This window comes from Periplaneta americana, chromosome 2 (assembly GCF_040183065.1).
Source record: "Periplaneta americana isolate PAMFEO1 chromosome 2, P.americana_PAMFEO1_priV1, whole genome shotgun sequence".
Classification (NCBI taxonomy): domain Eukaryota; kingdom Metazoa; phylum Arthropoda; class Insecta; order Blattodea; family Blattidae; genus Periplaneta; species Periplaneta americana.
This window is the reverse complement of record NC_091118.1, coordinates 134,439,925-134,461,411: the sequence shown is the minus strand read 5'-3', so window position 1 is coordinate 134,461,411 and position 21,487 is coordinate 134,439,925. Positions and strand designations below refer to the sequence as shown.

The 21,487-nt window shown below is 34.0% G+C and overlaps 1 protein-coding gene across 1 annotated transcript; it reads left to right on the top strand.

Moving 5' to 3' along the window:
• Positions 1 to 1,842: 1,842 nt before the first annotated feature.
• LOC138694584 (quinone oxidoreductase-like protein 2 homolog) lies at positions 1,843 to 20,624 on the top strand. The gene is made up of 6 exons (XM_069818453.1): positions 1,843 to 2,232; positions 2,960 to 3,190; positions 5,731 to 5,922; positions 7,257 to 7,438; positions 17,490 to 17,636; positions 20,005 to 20,624. The coding sequence occupies exons 1-6, from the start codon at positions 2,041 to 2,043 to the stop codon at positions 20,162 to 20,164; spliced, it is 1,104 nt and encodes a 367-aa protein (XP_069674554.1). The 5' UTR covers positions 1,843 to 2,040; the 3' UTR covers positions 20,165 to 20,624.
• Positions 20,625 to 21,487: the final 863 nt, after the last annotated feature.

Sequence of the window (21,487 nt, the reverse complement as noted above, 5' to 3'; positions counted from 1 at the left end):
TAAAATAGTATTAAATATATAATTATACATATAATAAATAATTATATATTGTTATGTAAAATAATTATTTCTGGGAAATCTAAGCGCAAAGGAACAAAATGATGGGGGACATATTTTCCATTCATACTATGCTCAAGATTTGTCCCTTAAAAGGACCGTCATTTAACACTTTCAACCCTGTTTACGCAGTCGCCTCCGTAGGTATCTTTTCCACATATATTTCGATTGTTGATAACTAAACGTAATTTTCATAGATATCTTTTGAACATCTTTTACAATTCTACATCTTTCTACGTATATTTTCTAGTGTCTGAGGAAACTACCATTTAGTTCATAAACCTGAGAATCAAGTTTCATGAACTGTTTACTGGAAAACTGTTTATAAACACAGAATTAGAATTTAAAAAAATAACAACTGATAACTCGTAATTAAGCTGCATTAGGACACTGTCTTCTTAATTTAGTGCTAAACCGTAATTTCATGGTTTTCAGAAAAATAGTCTATGAAGAAGGCCACGATTTCAGCATACATTTTCAAAGCTCTCTAGTGTGTAGTTTATAAGTCAGCTAGTTGCTAGTTATTAGTATGTAGTATAGACTTGAGCTATGAGACGGCTTTAAATGGCTTTAATGTAAGCTTGCAGTTTTGTTGATACGCCCGTCTGGCACGATGCCCTCGATATCATTAGGCCCTACTTATATTTATATTTACAAAATACATTTTTATAAGCATTTGTCAATAAATATAAAATACATTTAATATGCCTCCCAACTTTGATTTTCAGAAAGCACAATAAAATCTCTTTATATTATCCCTTAACACAGCGGTCATCAGCATACTGCACTCTCGGGCTAGCGTCTCTTACCCGCAGGTCTCTACAGCACCAGCGTGCACCCGTGGCTGCTGACGGGTATGCTGTCTCCCAACGAGTTAGAGTTTAGCTAGTTGCTGTCTCCCTGCACGACGGAGCATATTTTGTTGCATTCCTTGCACTCTACCCATTTCAGCGAGTGCTTACGATCATTGCGGCTTAACATATTTCTTCAGTACCGAGTCGGCAACCGTAGCGGATTTCGTGTGACTGGAGTTGGGCATACTGGTTGCACCAGCGTTGCCAACTATACGGTAAAGTATCACATCCAAATGCCATATTTTAAACGCTGATGCACTCAATGACGCTATAGTTACTTGATGCACTCAGTGAGCTCACTGGATGCGATGCGCGTAGATGACGCTTATGAATGCGATAATTTTCGTTAATCATGTAATTCTTCTAAATTCATTCCATTTTGCTTTCCATAGGAAGAAATTATCACGTTAATGGAACATTTTTGAGTTTATTCTTTATTCTGTTCTTTGATCAGAACCTCACCGGGAACTTGCTTTTAAGTTCACAATATAAGATCGTAACAGACTACCCTGGTCTAATACATCTTTTTGATGATAATGATTCTATTCTTTTAGTGGTTTGGATAACGTTATAAATCTGTACCCTTTCCTTCAATATTCTCAGGGGAAATTCTTCCCCAGCAAGAGGGCTATGACCTCTTATTCCCCAGTCAGCACTCAGCAGTAAGCTTGCATCTCTAGATCATAAATATACGATGATCTAGGTTAATATACTATGATCTAGGTTGTATCATAGTTTGCTAAGCCGTGCTTCTTCTATGCGAGAAACGACTGAAAATTTATTTAGTATTGTGTAAATTTTTATAGTACATTATTATTATTATTATTATTATTATTATTTATTATTATTATTATTATTATTATTATTATTATTATTATTATTATTATTATTGTGTGTATGCGATAATTTTGTGGAAAATTCGATAATTTTTAGATTACAATTCCACAATTTTGTGTTTGAACGTTGGCATCGCTGGTTCTAACCTATATGTTATAACTCTAGGAGGAGCCGAAAAGGAATGGTATATGATTGTAGGCCTGGTGTTTATTCAATGTGTCTTGCTTAATGAATTGGAGCAGGCTGTGTACAACTCGTTAGTGACAACATTATAGTGTCAGTTGTTTCTGTAATGGCTGGTACTGTAGTAAGAAAAGTGTTTTCTACATTTCTTCATACAAAATCAAGCACTCAACCCATATATGCCATCAGTTCACAGACAGGACTTAGGTTTAAAAGCAAGTATAAGGCAGCTGTTATTCATGAATTGAAACAACCCCTAGTAATAGAAGAACAGAAGCAAAAAAAGCTACAGAAAGACGAAGTAAGCTTCTTTGAAGTTATAATTTAGATTGTATTGTCCATGTCACTCTCTCGCCAGTTAGGCTATACAGTTCATAATAGGCCTATTAATATTTGATCATGTTGAAAAGTTGGACTTTACATTCCGTAATATGATAGATTGACTTTTCGTGTACTGACAAATTACACGGATTCCTTTCTTTTCCTTATACTTCAAAATTCCAACCTTGTGTACACAAAATAAATTATTGGCACTGAAAAGTGCCTTTTCGTAAGCATGATGATGCGCATTCGACAAACGCAGACAAACATGCTTTTTTAGTATTTTAAGATATAATTGTCAGTGAGGAATCCGTATAGGCTACTGAAATTTTCTCATAATCAGCATTTAAGTTTAATCTTTGATGAATCCCAATTCTAAGGTCCTTGGACAACGATGCTACATAAAGAAAACCTCGATATTTTATCTTGAGAAAATTAATTTTATTTTGGCTAGATTTCGATTTTGTCATTGCAACATTGAGAGTTAAGAATTTAGTTAATAGACCTAGCTATGAGTGACAGGTCAGCATGTGTGTTAGGGGGAAAAAACAAGGAACAATTGTGCAACCCTGTCTCTCTGTCATTCAAAATCAAACACATATTGACATTTTTTTCTCATAGCGATCGATATTGTTTCTTCCCAAAATGTGTACTTTTCTCCAAAATCTATATACACGCAAATACCCTGTTTCATTTCTTTGTTTCAGGTTCGTATTAAAGTAAAATGTTGTAGTGTCAATGCTTCCGATATTATGATATGTCAAGGTTTATATGAAGTTACTCCGAAACTGCCTTTCATACCTGGTTATGAAGTGAGTGGGGAAATCCTGGAGCTCGACTCAAAAAGTGAAGGAGGCCTTAAGGTTGGCGATAGAGTAATTGGTCTAAACAAGGAACACTTTTCTGGATTTGCAGAGGAATGTATTCTTCCTTCATCGGTATGCTATAGCCTATTATAATTATGATTTGGTATGAGTCTGAGTATGTGTATGTGTGCTCAATTTTCGAAAGTAAGAGTGTAGAATAGATGAATGGAGGTTATTCATAGATGCTTCTAAATTAAGTTTAAAAGCAGTGTTCGATCATAACTAACTAATTTTCCTCAGATCCTTTGTTGATTCAGTTTGACTTCAAGAAAATCATGTTAAGTACATGTTTTAAGATTGTATCTATATGCAGTAAAAATCTCAGGATGACGAATAATCCATAGTAATGGAGAAAGTTACACAGTGCAGAACTGCACGCATTGTATTCTTCACCTAACATAAGTAGGAACATTAAATTAGACGTTTGAGATGGACAAGGCATGTAGCATGTATGGGTGAATCCAGAAATGCATATAGAGTGTTAATTGGGAAATCTGAGGGGAAAAGACCTTCGGGGAGGCCAAGACATAGATGAGAGGATATTATTAAAATGGATTTGAGGGAGGTGGAATATGATGATATTGACTGAATTAATCTTGCTCATGATAGGGACTGATGGCAGGCTTATGTGAGGGCGGCAGTGAACCTCCGCGTTCTGTAAAATCCATTTGTAAGTAAGTAAGAATTTTAATGGACTTAAATCTATTTGGTACCATTTGATGAACCTCTGGGTTCTGTAAAACCCGAAGCCATTTGTAAATAAGTAAGAACTTTAATGGACTTAAATCTATTTAACTTAGTGCCATTTAATGAACCTCTGGGTTCTGTAAAAGCCATTTGTAAGTAAGTAATAATTTTAATGGACTTAAATCTATCTGGTGCCATTTAAGATGTCTCAAAAGGTGGTTAATCTTACTTGTTTCTGCACTTCCTTAAAACTAATTTTCTCCTTTATGTCATTCTAAGCAGACACATATCTAGGAATTTTTTTTGGACAGGGTGGGGTGTTCAAAATTAAATACAGGTTTCTTCCAAATAATTACAGTAAAATCTCGTTAATAAGTTCCTGCTTATAGTGCAATCCCGTTCATTATGCTCTTTTTATGTGGTCCCTGGATATATATATATATATATATATATATATATATATATATATATAAAATCCTGCATAATTTTACCCTCTTTTAATGCTTCCAAATGCTGCTTGTAGCACTTCTTTCGGATCGGAAACAAGTAAAAAATTCTGTATAAATTGCAAAACTTATAATGTTTTTGAAGCATAGTGAAGAAATGTGTTGCTGTGACAGTACTGAGGGTCATTGCACCTCGAGTGCAAGAAAGAAATTTCACCCTGTAACTGAAAAAAAAAAAAAAAAAAACCTCCAGTGGAAGTTGCACTTGCCAATACTTTCCTTTAACTTATATGAAAAGGATTTTAACACTCAAAAGTCTACCTGTCAATACATTCCTATCCTTTCTGTAAATTTAGTCATCTTTTGAATTCTGTTAAGTGTGTAGTAAGCTTAGGCCTAAGTTTGATAGTGCAAAATGGCAAATTGGAAATTTCTGTCTGTAAGTGAAAAATTACATTAGTGTTGCTCCTAGTGGTATATCAAGTGAAGTTATCTGTAGTTATTTGAACCGCAAAGAAAATGTTATCATTTATAATAGCAGTTAAAAAACATATGGTAAACAACAATCGAAGATTTTTTTCGTATGAAATGAGCTCTAGTTGCATTTTGCTCAGTATCTAATGAATCATAAAATATGTTTCTTATGAAGTGGTGTCTAAATTGTTTTCACCATTTCATAAATTATTTCTTGTCCCGCTTATAATGCTTTAAGACCACAGTCCCTTGACAAGTGTATTAATGGAGTTATAAGCTGTATAATATTTAAGTGTCTTACTTAAATATAATAGATACAAAAAAATTATGAGTAGTGATTGTGTTACAATGCTATGTTATGAGAGAAAAGACAGAATTAACAAAATGTTTTCATACTTACCTATACCTTTTACTCATCTGATGAATTTTTTTATGCTTGTAAATTGAACTAATCTGCTTACTATGAATTTTATATTTTTGTATAATTTTTTACTTGTCCCACATCTCAAAGCTACATTGATAATGTAATATGGAATACAATAAATTAAAATGAATATTTTTAAATTTCATATTTGCCTTATCTACAAGTCACAGCAACAATTTTCGTTGGTCTTGGGGGATGTCCGAAAACCCTTGACACTTTGTTTGGATACGTGCCTGATTCTAAGTATAATAATTGAATACCTCCCTGGAATAAGGGTCTAAGTACATAGGGAAACAATGTACTATATGCCCTTATTCCAGGGGGGGGTATTCAATTATTACTAAGAAATATTCGAGCAAAAGAGTGGTAAGTGAAATTTTTATAACAGTCCATATGGGATGAACATATTTATTTAATCTTGACAGAGAACTGAATGAAAGTTACGTGTTTATGATAGGCATAATTCAGAAAGTAGGTGCACATTGTGGAACATATTCTTCAATGATCCAGATTACAAGTAACAAAAGTAGAGTGCTAATAAGATTATAAAATGTGTTAATTGTAATTGCATTGTTTGACAGGATGTATGGCAGCTTCCGTCTGCAATAGATTTCAATACAGCTGCTGCACTAGCAGACTCATATTCAACAGCACTCATTGGTCTTGTCCGTCGTGGGAAGTTAAAGCAAAATGACAAAGTTTTGATCACAGCAGCAGCAGGTGGCTTGGGCCTTGCAGCTGTTGATATTGCAGCTAATGTGTATAGAGCAAAAGTGAGTAGTTAACCTTTGGATTGGAGTTTAATATTCATAGTTATCAATTGTGTTAAAGAAGTGTTTGAATTGTAAGAAGTTCATAGAACATAGTTGCCATGTTTCAGTACTATATCTTGTGTGCTCTCATGAGATAGGGATTCTAAGTGTTATATATTGTTCTTAAAGTCTTTTCCCCATCTTCTTAGTTCTCCTACATCTCTATATCCAATAGATCTGTGCACCATAGCTTGTTGGGGTTCTTCCTTAATAAATGTTTGTCTTTCTTGGTTTCGGGCTGATCAGTCCCATGTATCTTGTGTTGATTGTGAATTCTTCTCTGAAGATGTTGCTTTTTCATGACTCAAAATGTATCTGTCTGGTTCAATTAAAAACTCGTTTCAACTGTCAGTTTTTTCTTATATAGGCTAATATCTATCTATTTTTGTAAGATAAAGATTTAACACGTTTTGTTACACAGTATAATACAATAGACAAGTCTGCTACTTTCGATGTTAGGTAGTTTCCAGCTATAAATTAAGTTTTTAGCTATAAATGAAGAACATTAAGTTGCTGTTGCTTCAGTAGGGTGCTGTTTGTTTGTAACAATGATGTAATTGTTGAATTTGAAAAGTAGACATAGGTGCAAATGGCTACACGTCAATATGCGCAGCGTTAGATAAAAATACTTTTAGCAAGTCTCATTATGGATGTGAGATGATTGTCAGTCGAATGGGATGTCTGTTTAGTTTTATTGAGAGTCATTGTGGAAAAAAAAAAACTGTTCACAAGTGTATGTACGTACTTCTAAATATTGAAATGACCTCTGCAGCAAAGTTACATAACTGAGGGAAGGGGGAGCGATTAAGTGATTGGTGAAAGGTAACAGTCCTGTTCTACTGGTATTGTTATTCCAGTTTTCTGTCACACACGAGATGAATGAGTTCTAATTGGAAGTTTGGCGGGACTTTGGTTTAAACATTGAAAGGCATGTATACTCACCCATACTATACAAACTTTTGCTGTCCTCCTTACATTCGTGGGAGGGGAAGATGCCTGTGTACCTATGAACAACAAGGACTGGCTAGAGCGAGCAAATTCCTACAGCAAGTACTCATTGACATGGCTGATATAGAGCAGTGTGGATTCACAGTGATGGAAAGCTGAAGTCTCTGGGAAATCCTGCTTTACAGCCTCTTTGTGTACCACAGAATCATCCCTGCAATGAACTCTTGTTACTTTGGTTTGAATCCATCAGTTGACATATTTCTGATGACTAAAATCTGTTTATTTGATTCAAGCAATGATAAATGGCTTTTATTGTAGTGTAAGGTATCTGTTTTGTTGTAACTTAGGTAATTGCAGTATGTGATACTGAAGATAAAGCAGCATTATTACGTGATAGAGGAGCATGGGCAGCTTTAACATATAGTCCAAAAGATATAATAAAGAAATGTGCTGAAGTAACAAATGGTCAAGGAGTTAAAATTGTGTTTGAATCTGTGGGAAAAGATGTATTCAACAGCATCTTGAAGTGGTGAGTGTCTTTCAATTTGTCAAACATATATTCAACGACCCTTTAAGCTAAAAATGATTCTCAGAGAGATAATAAAAATATATTAGAATGAAAACAAACAGAGGGGAAACAACTACAAATTTTACAAGATACATTAATATAGAATGACTACAGTCATTTTTTCGCAAATTTTATAAGTTACATTGATAATGGATAACTGCAGTAACTTTTTATAGTTTAAATTTGTCATCTTCTTGCAGCTTTACTTTGTTATTGTAGAGGGACTGACACACCTGTCATCTCTCATTACTACAATCTGACAAAGAGATTGCCAGCTCTTACAGATAACATTCTTGCCATTTCACAACACTACAGTCTGGCAAGTGATCATTCACGTAACTAGTGAATTATTTATTTAAGGAAATGGAGAGAATCATATTTGAATTTTAGTGCAGTTGCTCAAAAGTCCTCCAAAACATTTTATATATGAGGTTGAAAAAATCCAACACACTACTTATCACACAGCGATCTCGCAGCTCGGTTGGAATGCTAGTAACTTAGGTTTGCTTTACGCCCTGACTGAGGACACAATGTGTTGGTTTTCTTTATCAGTTGTTACACTACACTTGTGATACAATTCTGCTGGCATTACACATTACAGTATTGAACTCATTGTATGACCTGAATTGAGAAATATATATTTTGAACCATGGTTAATATACAATACAGTAGCATATTTTACTCATTGAAGCCTGTCTACTGAATAAGTAAGTCATACGAGTTGTGTTTACATAAGTTTCGGTGGTATTTTCTCGAGACTATACAACCATCGAAACACAGTATTATTAAATTACAGTAGAAGCTCGATATAACATGGTTGTTGGGAGGCATACTTCACTCTTGCATTAGAGCTAAATCACGGTATATCAGAAGGTGACTTGTAAAGTGACAATACTTACGGATTTATATGCAAAATCCGTATGTATGCAAACTATTTAACATATGGAAACGTGGTTGTCTTAGATTATCATAACAATAGTAATTACTTAATATATATTTGTTGGTGCATATGATTGCATAGTTTAAGATTTATTTACATTGCATGCAAATTTTCCTATTTCAGTATAAAATTTGCGTATTCTGAACATATTCTGATATATATGCAATGAAAGAAATGGCAGATTCAGCAATTCTGCGAAGCTTAATGAATAAGAAATGGTTCTCGCCCTCTGTAAATGTGGCAGCTCATTTGTTTTAGTACCATATGAGTCAGTCTATCTGAAACAGTGACAAAAATGAAAGCACAATGTTCTCCACTGCAAGAGTCCTTGTCCTGATGCTTTGACACCTGAAACACACGGAATTGCAAAATATCGTTTCTGAAACATTTCAGTTAGTGTTTGCAAAAAATTCTGTATATCATTCTGTTTGTAATATAGCAAAATTTTTACATGGTGAAGTAGCAGAATTGGGCTATGTGTACACAGGCGACCAATTCTTGAATGACATTTTTGCCGTTACAGTGTGTTCAATAAGTTTGAATGAGCATGTGTACAGAGACAACAGCACAACAGAACTGTGTCTCAGCAGTTGAAGTAGTTGTGGAGGGTCCACAACAGTGCATAGATTTGTGCATCTTCGACTAGGATGCGCATAGAATAATCAGATGGGACCATGTTCACCGACAACAGTTCTGTCAACTGACCCACGATCTCTAGTTTCTTTGTTTAATTTTTTTTTTTTTGTGAAAGGGGATGGGGAATTTTATCAATGCCTAAGGGCGTCACTACTCATAAATCCCTTAGCATAATACAACATTTTATCCAACAATTCAATTATAAAAGAAAATGTGCATAATGTTTCTATCAAAATGTTCAATATTGAATGCTGAGTGAAATTTTCCAAATAAGTCTACAAGCTGTAAGTTTTACGAAATTTGCTTTATTTTTCGCGAATGAATACATTCGGTTTCGCAAACATTCCTAAGCTGGATATTTGTGTAAAATTTCGAAGGCCATCAAAAGTTGCATTGGTTATAGCGTATTTAAACGTGAACAAATTAAAGTAGGTCTACAATATATTAAAACAGTAATTTTTGGACAGTTTAAAGAATTTCCTGAACTGACATGCTTTGCTAAATTTAATTCTTATTCTTCACAGGAACTCGCTTAATTCTTTAAAAAAAATCTCTACATACAATGTATCAAATTGTTCAATACTGAATGCATAGTGCAATTTTCTTAATGAAATACATAGGAAAACTGTATAAGCTGTAAATTTCATTAAAGGAACCTAATTTTTCGCCATTGAATGTATTTGTTTTTTGCAATTATGGCGAACTGTTTTAATAGAGAATGAATAATAATTACTCTTAACAATTTGGCTTAAATAGTTCAAATTTGAGTTTTTGTGAATTGTTTCATTTTGAGTACCAGTATTTCTAGACCACTGCAGTCTGGAACAAGGCAATGACGACCTGAAAGATGGCCAACAGCTGACATATTTGAGATAAATGGCATGAGGTCAGAAAATGGAAACATAGTGTGAATGGTAAGGGCCAACATCAGGAGAGGAAGGGGTAACATCACGTATCACAGGAGGAGCAAAGGGAGAAACCATTCTTATTTACTGAAATAGATTTCATGCCAAATGATCCCCATATGTCTTAAATTTAAAACATCATAAATTTCTGGTCCGTCCTGCCTTTGCTATGAGCATTTCAAAACCACAAGGACAAACTTTAAAGACAGTTGGGTTTTATCTGTATTTAACTATGCCATACCTTATGTCGACTTAAGCAGGGTGAAGTCAATACATAGTGTTAAAGTCCAAGTCATAAATGGACCGAAACAAGGCAAAATTGAGCAACACTAACTTTGAACATTATATACAAAGAACTTCTTGGAGATATCGGACAATTGCACATTCCAATTTCCCTTTCATTGAAAGATACAACTCTCCTTTAAAGATTACTTCATAGTAACCAGTTCCATTAAAAAAGTCAATAATAATAATAATAATAATAATAATAATAATAATAATAATAATAATAATAATAATAATAATGTTGTCTAAAAATTAGTTTTTAATACAAATCTTGCATGGTATTAAAATCTGGACATACAGTAACTACGATGTTTTGAAATTGAATGCATTTTTGACACATGTTGTCACGTGCTACTGGTGGTGGTGGTGGTGGTGGTGGTGGTGGTGATTAGAGTCGGGCAGACTGCCTCATATTATCGCCCGTTCTCGGTTGCGTAATCACCTCAGTCTCGCCCAGTGCACGAGTACCTAACGTAGTCAAATTACTCATTGATAGAGAACACGAGATTCTCTTGGTCCCGAGATTACCGATAGTAGGTCATTCCCGACAGTCTCGGACGTCTAGGTGGGACTGTAGTAATGATAAGAAAGCAATATCGCTCGGCCCGTGCTTCTATAGGAAGCATTGGCTTATACACTTCCTGATTCTTTAAATATATATCATGTCGTAGCTCCTATAATACTTAATCAATCACGCTGTAATTTTTTGGATTGATAGCTCAATGTCTAAGGAAAGCATAGAAAAACAAATCGAACTGAAAATCTTTTTTTGAAAGTGAAAAAAATATATATTAACTTCGATGGAGATTGATCTGTTCAGACTTCACCTCTGGTAAGCGGCAAACTTTTTTGTTTTTCACGTTAGATGGGGGGTCAAAGCGAGAGAAATGTTGAGAAAGGATGGAAATACTTTTAAAAGTGATGGCCACTCAAAATTTTTACTGGTTCTCGAATAACGGCGAGTTAACCTGTTAGTGCAGGACTCATGACTCAAACGTTTGTTCCGTAAAATTTGTACGGAACCCTTCAATGCATGAAAACTCGTTATTGTACGGATAGTATTAAATGGTATTTTAATACAGGTAGTTGAAAATGAGGCTATATAGTCCAAGATGGTTTACACTTTACAGTAATTAGGCTATCTTTTATAGCAACTAAATAAAAAAGTAGTTTGTAACACAATGATATGAAACATGAAAATATTAAAAGCTGGTTCACAGTAAACCGAGAACGGAAACGGCAACGAGAACTAGAACGGAAATATTGTTAAAATAAATGTATTTAAAGGTAAGCATTCACAATTAACTATTCTGAATGCTCACATTTAAATACTGTACATTTATTTTAACATTATTTCCGTTCTCGTTTCCGTTCCGTTCTCGGTTTATTGTGAACCATCCTATACTATAGAAAACTACACTTTCTATTGGTGTGCACGTTATAAATTATTGTTACAGAACAATCATTATTGTATTCTAGCCATGTTACAATATAAAATTATATAGACCTATATGGTTTATAATAATTATCCTATATGTTATAGGAACGAGAATAACAAATTAAGAATTAATCAGATTTCTAATACTTGTACCGGTACCTAATGATAACTTACAAGACAGTAATAAATAATAACCATCATAATAATCCTGATAATCATAATCTTAATCATCCTAATGATTACGATAATGATGATGATGATGATGATAACAGTAATACTAATAATAATGATATAATGATGATGATGATAATAATAATAATAATGATAATGATTGCTGTAGAGTAACGGTTAGCACACCTGACTGTGAAACGATCGGCTTCCGGTTCGAATCTTGGTTGGGACAAATTAAGACTGGTTCACAATAAACCGAGAACGCAAACGACAACGATAACGGAAATATTGTTAAAATAAATACATTTAAATGTGAGCATTCACAATTAACTTTCACGTTCCCGTTTCCGGGCTCCGGCAATCTTCTCGTTAATTGTGAATGTTCACATTTAAATACATTTATTTTAACATTATTTCTCGTTGTCGTTTCCGTTCCCGGTTTATTATGAACCAGCCTTTATCTGGCTGAGGTTTCTCGTCTCAACCCATTGAGAGCAAATGCTGGGTAACTTTTGGCGCTGGACCCTAGACTCATTTCGCTGGCATTGTCATCTCATTCAGACGCTAGATAGCTATAGCAGCTGATAAAGCGTCGTAAAGTAACTAATTTAATAATAATAATAATAATAATAATAATAACCCTCTTTTATTCTCTGTTGTTATGATAAAGCAAATATAAATGACACTCAGGAGGAAACGCAGAATAAATATGGGGGGGGGGGAAATGCCTGTTATTATTCGGTTGAGAAGCTTTTGTCATCCAGCCTGCTCTCAAAAAACTTGAAAGTTAGAATTTATAAAACAGTTATATTACCAATTGTTCTGTATGGTTGTGAAATTTGGACTCTCACGTTGAGGAACAGAGGTTAAGGGTGTTCGAGAATAAGATTCTTAGGAAGATATTTGGGGATAAGAGGGATGGAGAATGGAGGAAGTTGCACAACGTAGAACTGCAGGCATTGTACTCTTCATCTGACATAATTAGGAATATTAAATTCAGAGGTTTGAAATGGGCAGAACATCTAGCATGTATGAGTGAATCCAGAAATGGATATAGAGTGTTAGTTGGATGGCCGGAGGGAAAGGACGTTTGGAGAGGCAGAGACGTAGATGGAAAGCTAATATAAAAATGGATATGATGGTAGAGACTGAATTAATCTTGCTCAGGATAGAGACCGATGGCGGGCTTATGTGAGAGCGGCAATGAACCTCCGGGTTCCTTAAAACGCGTTTGTAAGTAATTATGATCAATTTGTGAAAGGATATACTCTACTCTATTTCGTAATTCTGTCCTTCCCTTGCAAAAGTGTTTCCATTTCACATTCAGCATTTTATCAGTTGGGAAACAAAAATATCTTTTGTCAGAGTCTTTGGTTCTTTATAATAATATAAATAAGTATTATTTTATTTCTCCCTTACACAGCGCAATAATGACCCATGCTGATGAAGATGCCCTTGCATAACAACGAAACATCCAGATGTGAACGCGCAATATAATAATAATAATAATAATAATAATAATAATAATAATAATAATAATAATAATACAGTCGTGTGATATCCATTACTATAGCGTATACAAAACACTATCGAATGATTAAATATGGAATGTCAACAAAATGCTGATAGCGAGAAAGTATATCATAGCTCCAACCATAACTTGTTATTGTTTTAGACTAGCTTAGGATTAGGTAACGGCTGAAAGTGCTGCATTATTTTGCTTCTCCGGAAAGGCAATAAATAGTTCATTAAAATAGTGTGACTTCTGTAAGAATGTCGACAATCACAATGTGCTGTATTATTGCATACCACACTGCTGTGCCTTCTTAAATTACTTTATGAACATTAATATTTCAGAAAGAGTCACGAATTGCAGTGATGAGCGGCAATTAAGCCGGCAGTCAGTGTATGCATTTCGTAACGATAAGTCGGCCGTGCGATAACAGGCCGGGACCCGGTATTCCTCGTTCCCGAGAGTGCCAGTCTCGAGAATACAATTCTCGGAACTGGCGTTATCGGCCAGCTAGTCTCGTCTACGAGAACGAGCGGGAGTAAGAGGCAGTTTGCCGATGGTGGCGGCAGTGATTTGGTACTAAATAATATACAGTAAATATCATATAAGAATATTCTGTAAAGTAAGTTGGTTGCTAGGAGCAATGAGCCTGACTTGCTGGTTTTAGTAACACTAACTTGAATAAAAGACTTTGTAATAAATTATGGTATGTGTCACTGTACCAAAAGATAATTTTGTTAAGCGGTGTTGAATAAAGAAATGTATTACTGATGTTATAATACTTTCCCTTGTGTCTAGAGATTTTTTATACTTTGAAATTTCTGAAAAATGTCGTACAAACCTTTCAGCTTGTGCTAAGTATAAAACCAATGCATGTAAAATGCCACTTACGAAAAAAAAAAAAAAAACTTCCACTTTAGTCCTATGCATGCCCACAATAATTTTCAGTTTTCGCCAGTAGATTAACTTTTACACTTTCCATACTGCCAAGAAACGCTACTCAGAGGAGAAATCAAGTATTCTGCAAAGTGATTCCCCACATTCAATGTTAAGAAAGTTCCTCGCACATTGCATGGGTTGATGGGCTGAAGAGGAACTTTGTATCATTAAAATTTATTCCACCTTTTCTGTGTACGTAATTATACAACAAGGAGTAAACCTTAGCTGCAGCCAGGAAGTCAAAAGGAGGATAACAGTGGCAAAGGAAGCTTTTAATAGAAAAAGGATCATCTTCTGCGGATCTCTGGAAAAAGAACTAAGGAAAAGACTAGTGAAGTGCTTTGTGTGGAGTGTGACATTGTATGAGGCAGAAACATGGACATTACGACGAAATGAAGAGAAATGACTAGAAGCATTATGAAATGTGGATATGGAGAAGAATGGAGCGTGTGACGTGGACAGACAGAATAAGAAATGAAATTGTGTTGGAAAGAATGGGTGAAGAAAGAATGATGGTGAAACTGATCAGAAAGAGAAAAAGGAATTAGTTGGGTCACTAGCTGAGAAGAAACTGCCTACTGAAGGATGCACTGGAAGGAATGGTGAATGGAAGAAGAGTTCGGCGCAGAAGAAGATATCAGATGATAGACGACTTTAAGATAGTGGATCATATGTGGAGACAAAGAGGAAGGCAGAAAATAGGAAAGATTGGAGAATGCTGGGTTTGCAGTGAAATATCAGCCCATGGGCAGAACAATTATGTATGTGTAAGTAGGCCTTACAATCGACTCATAAAGAGGTATGCTGGTGTTAGTGGCTTCCATGCTAAAATTTTAAAGGTGGCTTTAACCATATGACGAGCTGTGACACATTTCTTCTCCAGTTGCTCTCCTGCCAAGCAATTGAGGGTCCAACTAGGGCCAAAAGTTCATCAAAACTGGAAATTCTCGTTCTATAACTTAGTAGTACAAACCTTATCAGGATAATTCCTATAACGTTGAAAACTTCTATAAAATTTTCCAAGTGATATTTCATTGTAAATAGGATGTTCCCAAAATTGACATTCACAGTGTTGTTTTCAATTCCAGTCTACAAGATCCAAAATAAATAACAGTTACTTCTACTACATTCATGATGACACTGACAACAAAACTGTGTCTGGTGGACACACATGCCAACAACGTGACAATTTTGTCCTTTCACTGTTAAGTGCAGTCGCCATCCAGAAAGGTTGACGATAAAAATGTCATTCAACAATTTGTTGCCTGTGTACACTTAGCTTTAGAAGAGGAGTTGACATAAGACAAAATATGAAGTTATCACATGCACCTTCAACTTCTCGTGATGTGGAGAGGTCATTCTCAAAGTAGGCTATAAGAATCTGTTTCCTGATAGAATTAAGAGTTTCACCATGAAAAACGTGAAGATGACATTCATAGTTACCTGAAATTCTCAGCTTTAATGTGGGTAAAATATACAAATTATACATGTAAGTAATATAGTGAAACTCAAGTTAGTTGTTTAACTGTGTTTTATTGTGGTGTATAAGATTTTTCGTAAATTTCAACAAATTGCTCATGCATTAAGGTTTAAAAAACTGCTATCATTACTTCATTTAAAAGTAAAAACATTTACTAGGTGTTATTTAATTTTGTAGAGCATATTTGCATGCATGTAAATCCAGGTTCTGCTTATAAGTTTATGTTAATTCATCTACCTTTTAATTTCTCCTTCTGAGATGAACTTGTCTTTTGACTACCATTCTTCACACAATCAATTTTTTGAGTTTATCACTCGCTAAGTATGTTTTTTTTTTTTTCTGAGACATCAAGACATATGGTCTGAACTCAGAATCCAGTACTACACAAATGTGCTATATGATTGTTCAGTTGTGTGCTAGTGATATGAGACGTGAACCTAAAAATAAAATGGTATGTCAAGAAGGCTTTCTGAGAAAACAGTCGAAATTGGCTGCTGCAGAGTCAACTTTTTATTTTGTACTTAACTGGTTATAAAACTGTTATGTATTCAATGTTGTTTACAAAACTGTTCAGAATCAAAATATTCAGTCATGCTGAATTACAGTAATGAGGGAGCTAGAAATGGACTCCCTCTCAACTTGAGATAGGGTTAATGATAAATTGTAAAGCAGACTAATTTACTGAATCTATACAATTAAGAATTTCACTAATAATGTTTTTTCTCGGGGAACATACTGTTCACCAAATTATATTCGAATCCATAGTGTATCAAATTGCACTATATTAGGCTTCTACTGTATGTAATAAGCATTTATAAGGATGAAATAATGGGCTAATATACAATATTAGTGAGGATAATCTTTGTGAATGTCTCAGAACCTCATGCAGCAGCATGTGCATAGAAGGTAATGCAGGACATTTTGAGCAACTGCTCTGAAATGCAGGTAAGATTCTCTCCATTTCCTCAAATAAAGAATTTACTAGGTATATAAAAAGTTACTTGCCAGACTGTAGTGCTATAAAATGCAAGAATGTTATTCATGAGAGCTGACAATATGCTTGCCACAGTGTAGTATTGAAATTCGGCAGGACTGACCCATTTAGTTTGATTTGTATGATAAAAATTATAGAGAAAATATCGTGATGCTGCAAAAAATATAAATTGTGAATTACACTTTTGAATATCCCAGGTACAGAAAAAAAAGTTTTTTACATGTTATCTGTCAATCTGTCTGCCTCTGTTTACAGCCTTTTCTTCTAAATTATTGAATTCGATTTGTGGAGAAGGCTTTTTGTCCTTCAGTTTCTGATAAAAAAAATCTGTTTGAAGTCACTTAAGTGGTGGAGGAAGGTCTGATGATGTTGAAATTAGTTACGGCTTGTTGAACTAGTTATTAGAGTCGGTAGAGACAAGTTTAGCAGTGAAAATGTTACACTGTGCAAGTAAAAGTACGTGAAAGAAAGCTTTTGTAGATAGTTTAACAAAACTTCAATTAAAATATTGTTTAATTTAATTGATGCTTGATATGTACCAGTAGTAATAAAAATGTGCTATTTAAGATAATTTATTTACGAATATCTGTTGGGCAGTAATTTCTACATTGCATGTGTCTTGAAAGAAGTCTGATTTAGATTAAGAGATAAAATGGAGTAATATAAACAGTTTAATGGCATATACATGTTTATTTCTTTGAATTATTTTAGTGTTGCGCCTGAAGGTGTGGTTATAGTTGCTGGTACAGCATCCAGGCTTGTTCCTGCAATCAATACTAGTGAACTTCTTCCATCATCATTTAGCCTTATAGGTGTATCTCTTCGGAACTACAGAAGATCCAATCATGATGTTTACAGGTAACTGTCCATTTTAATATACGATTTTCGTACAAAAGTATAGTAATTGTAGTAACATTCACAATTCGGTTTTGTCTAAGATTTTTATGGAGAGGATACCAGTAAGTAAAGAGTTTGAAAGTATGAGTAAGGTTCTGGTATCCACTGATTTATTTTATTGTTTATATTGTTTTGAGTTGAAGCCTGTTGTTTCAGAGGTTATATCTTTCACTCTCATCCCCTCTTTGTGTTAGTTTGTTGTTTCCTTTCTGCGTTTTTATTTTCTGTTATGGTATATTTTATTTTTCATTTTGTCATCTGAATATGGAAATAAATTTGAGAATGCTGAAGTTGAAAGTAAAGAAAGGAAGCGAACATATGCCATATTTACTTGTGTAATTTCCCTCCTCGTGTAATTCCATTCTTCAAAGTATGTATGTAGAGGCGAGTTTTTTTTAATACAGATCTTCATATGTTAGCCCTCTGGATGTCACCACATCATTGACATCTCTTTTTCCATGAATGTCTATATCTTCCTTGTTTTCTTTTCTTGAGTGGTGTCCACATACCTTTTTGATCATCTCTCCATACTTCATCCTTCGCAGATCACCAAACCAATTTAAACCTTTTAACCTAGATTGTTTGAATTTTATCTATTCCAATTTCCATCTCGTTCTGAATGTCCACATTTATAGTCTTATCATGCTGTGTATGTCAGTAGCAGCATCTCCAGTAGTCTACCTCCATAGGAATAATCCTAGATTTATTTCTTTTGCTCACCTCTTACAGTATGCCCCATATAATGCAATACTGTACAATTGTCTTATATATTATATTCTAATTTTATTGTTCTTTTTTATTTTGTTGCTCCATAATATACTGTTCAATTGTCTGGTAACTTCTATGGCTTGACCTAAGCGAGCACTAATTTCTTCATTACTTCTACCAGTTGATGTTATTTTAATTCCCAGGTATTTTAAACTTTTTGTTACTTTTATTTTTCCTGTTTTTATTTGGAAATCCTCAGCATCTTACTACTAGATATTCGGTTTTTAATAGGTTTATGTCCAAACCCCATTTGTTGCACTCCTCATCTAATTTCTGCAACATATAGTCTATGTCAGTTTTATCTTGTGCAAAAATCACTTTGTCGTCTGCAAAATGCAATGTGTAGAGAGTCTCATTCCCCATTTTAATACCGAATATTACAATACTTTGTTTCCTTCAAGGTTGGAAGATATATTTTCTTTGAATTTTCTTTTCTTTTGTGTAATTCCCCTGCTTACATTAAAAATAATTAGACATCCATTTTTCTTTTAAGAAAATCTTCTGTGAAGATTTGAAATTTTGTAAAAATTCGTACTCGTATATAAAACCTGAGATCATTATCCATCCCTTCTAGAGTGAAAAGTGCTCATGACTCCTTCAATGACACAGATGATGACCTGGAATTGTTGTCTGATGTCAGTAGTGGATGTAAAATACATGCATGTTCATTACTTTTCTTTACATAATAAATAAGTTGATTTTGATACAGTACCAATAGCTATCTTATGCGCAAAGATCAACAACATAATCAAGTTAAGTCAAGATCTTGCTACACATAGTACAACAGTACAAAAAAAAAGCTACAAAACTGCCCATAATTACTTGAATTTTGTATGTATTTGCAGTTATTCGATGTTGAACATTAATTTGATTAGTAGATATAAATGATGTTATTTATGATCCTTTTATTCCTTACATAAATATTTTGTTTTTTTCGCATCATTTCACCGACATCAAATTTTGTCTCCAAATTTTGTTTAAAAAAATTGAGGAAATTATGTGAGTAAATATGGTACGTAGAAACTAAATTTATTCTCTTTCTCATGTGCTAGAAAGGAAAGTAGGATTATCCAATCAGAGAGCAGAGTAGTAAGGAAATTAGCTCTTTGTTGTATAAATCAGAAAAGTGTACGTTTAAAATGTAAAATGAGCTGTAGCATTTAAGCTCATTTGGAGCAGCTGCCACTGAATCCAAGATAAATTATATATATATCCAATTCTTATAGAAGGAATGTATAAAAATTCCAAATTCTCTTCCAGTTTGCTAAAATATTAAGTATAAATACTGAAATATTGTTCAGTACTAGAATTTACAGCAAACATTAAGCCAGTTATAATAGAGCACCGAAGGAAAGTGCATACAATTTCGTCCATTCTTTTGGCTATTATAGATGTACTAATGATGTAAGAATTGCAATCATGTGTGCTTAAACATTTTTTTTTCGCTAGTACCTACTGAACACTATTACACACGGCATAGACATTATTATTTGAACATATTTGCAGTTACATAACTGATGGAGAGAATTCTCTTAATTTTGTAATTATTGTTTCTTTCTAGACAGATTATTCAAGATGCCATTGACATGGCAGATCAGAAACTGATAAACCCGGTAGTTGCAAAAGAGTTTTCCTTGGAAAAAGTAAACGAAGCTATGCAGTATGTCTTGGACAAGAAGTCTACTGGGAAAGTTATTATAAAGATGAAGCAAGATGATTAATCCAGTATGAAGAAGACCGAGCATAGAATTTTTATATTGACTGTATCTGATTGAATATCTGTGATAGGTAAAGACATGTGTACTGAGTTCGAATTAAACTTTTGTGGAGAGTGAGGGTATTTTGTTGCTTTGTGATTGTAGATATTATTTTGTCCATCATGGATTGCACTTCTGACTCAAATATTAGCTTCCACCACACACCAGCTTTTATTTTACCTCATTAATTCGAACTCTGTATATATAATATATTGTTAGTACATTTTGATAAAGAAGTATATGATGTTAGTATTAAAGTAGATCAATTTTTGTGAATTCGTTCTGATTTTGTATTTCTAGTGTATATAAATTCATGGTGAAATGATTATGCAATTGTGTAGAAACTACTCTAGTTATTAGTTACTTGATTTATTTTTACAGAATAACATTTTGTTACAAATATATTGCATAACTGAATTTTAAATACGTGTTGAAAGTTTTTTCTAACCCTTTTCCTGCCACCAATTGTCTGGTTTATACGAATTTCGTTACTGTTTGAAGAATGGGGGGAAAAAATAAATGTTAGCATAGGTTCTGTATTCATCTTTAGTTCATTATCACCTCATGTAAGAAAGTTTATTATTATTATTATTATTATTATTATCATTATTATCATTATCATTATCATTATCATCATCATTATCACCACCACTATCACAATCGCTATTGCCCACCGCCACCACCATTTCAGTAGTATCTACGAAAATGGTACACAGTTTGATGTAGTGTTGTGACTGGCGTAGAAATGGTATCAGTCTGAGATGGCATAGTTACATATTTGGAGGGCGAAAGGTCCTTCAACGGAACTTCATCAGACCTTGAGCGAACATGGCTGAATCAATGGATGGCATCATATAGCTGAGCCACAATATCTATAAGAAAGTGACCATTCGAAGTCTACAACCATTCATTCCCACATAAAAGTAGTGGTTAAGCACAATAAGTCTTGGGATCTCTCTCCCACAAAAAAGGTGGGAAAAATGGCTCCACTCTCCTGCATTACGATAATTTTTGGTAAAATGTAAAATTACATATAATTATGGTGGTCGGCAACCATTTGGCATATTTCCCTTCGATTAATCCAGTAATACAATGTCAAAATGGTTTGCCAGCTACTGTAATTATGTGTACTAATGGCGAAGATTACCTAATTGTTTACTTGATATCTGATTTGAATAGAAGTTCCCTTGTGAATAAACTGTAACATGACTCTTTGACTCTTGTAGTAAGAGGAACAATTTGTATTTGTTCTTAATTTTCTTTATGAATTGTAAATGTAACAGTAGC

What these genes read in the sequence shown, in the direction of transcription:
- LOC138694584 (XM_069818453.1), top strand. Translation starts at nt 2,041, where the DNA reads ATGGCTGGTACTGTAGTAAGAAAAGTGTTTTCTACATTTCTTCATACA. An exon ending in TTCAACAGCATCTTGAAGTG is followed by an intron (nt 7,439 to 17,489) that starts GTGAGTGTCTTT and finishes GAATTATTTTAG; the next exon opens with TGTTGCGCCTGAAGGTGTGG. An exon ending in TCCAATCATGATGTTTACAG is followed by an intron (nt 17,637 to 20,004) that starts GTAACTGTCCAT and finishes GTTTCTTTCTAG; the next exon opens with ACAGATTATTCAAGATGCCA.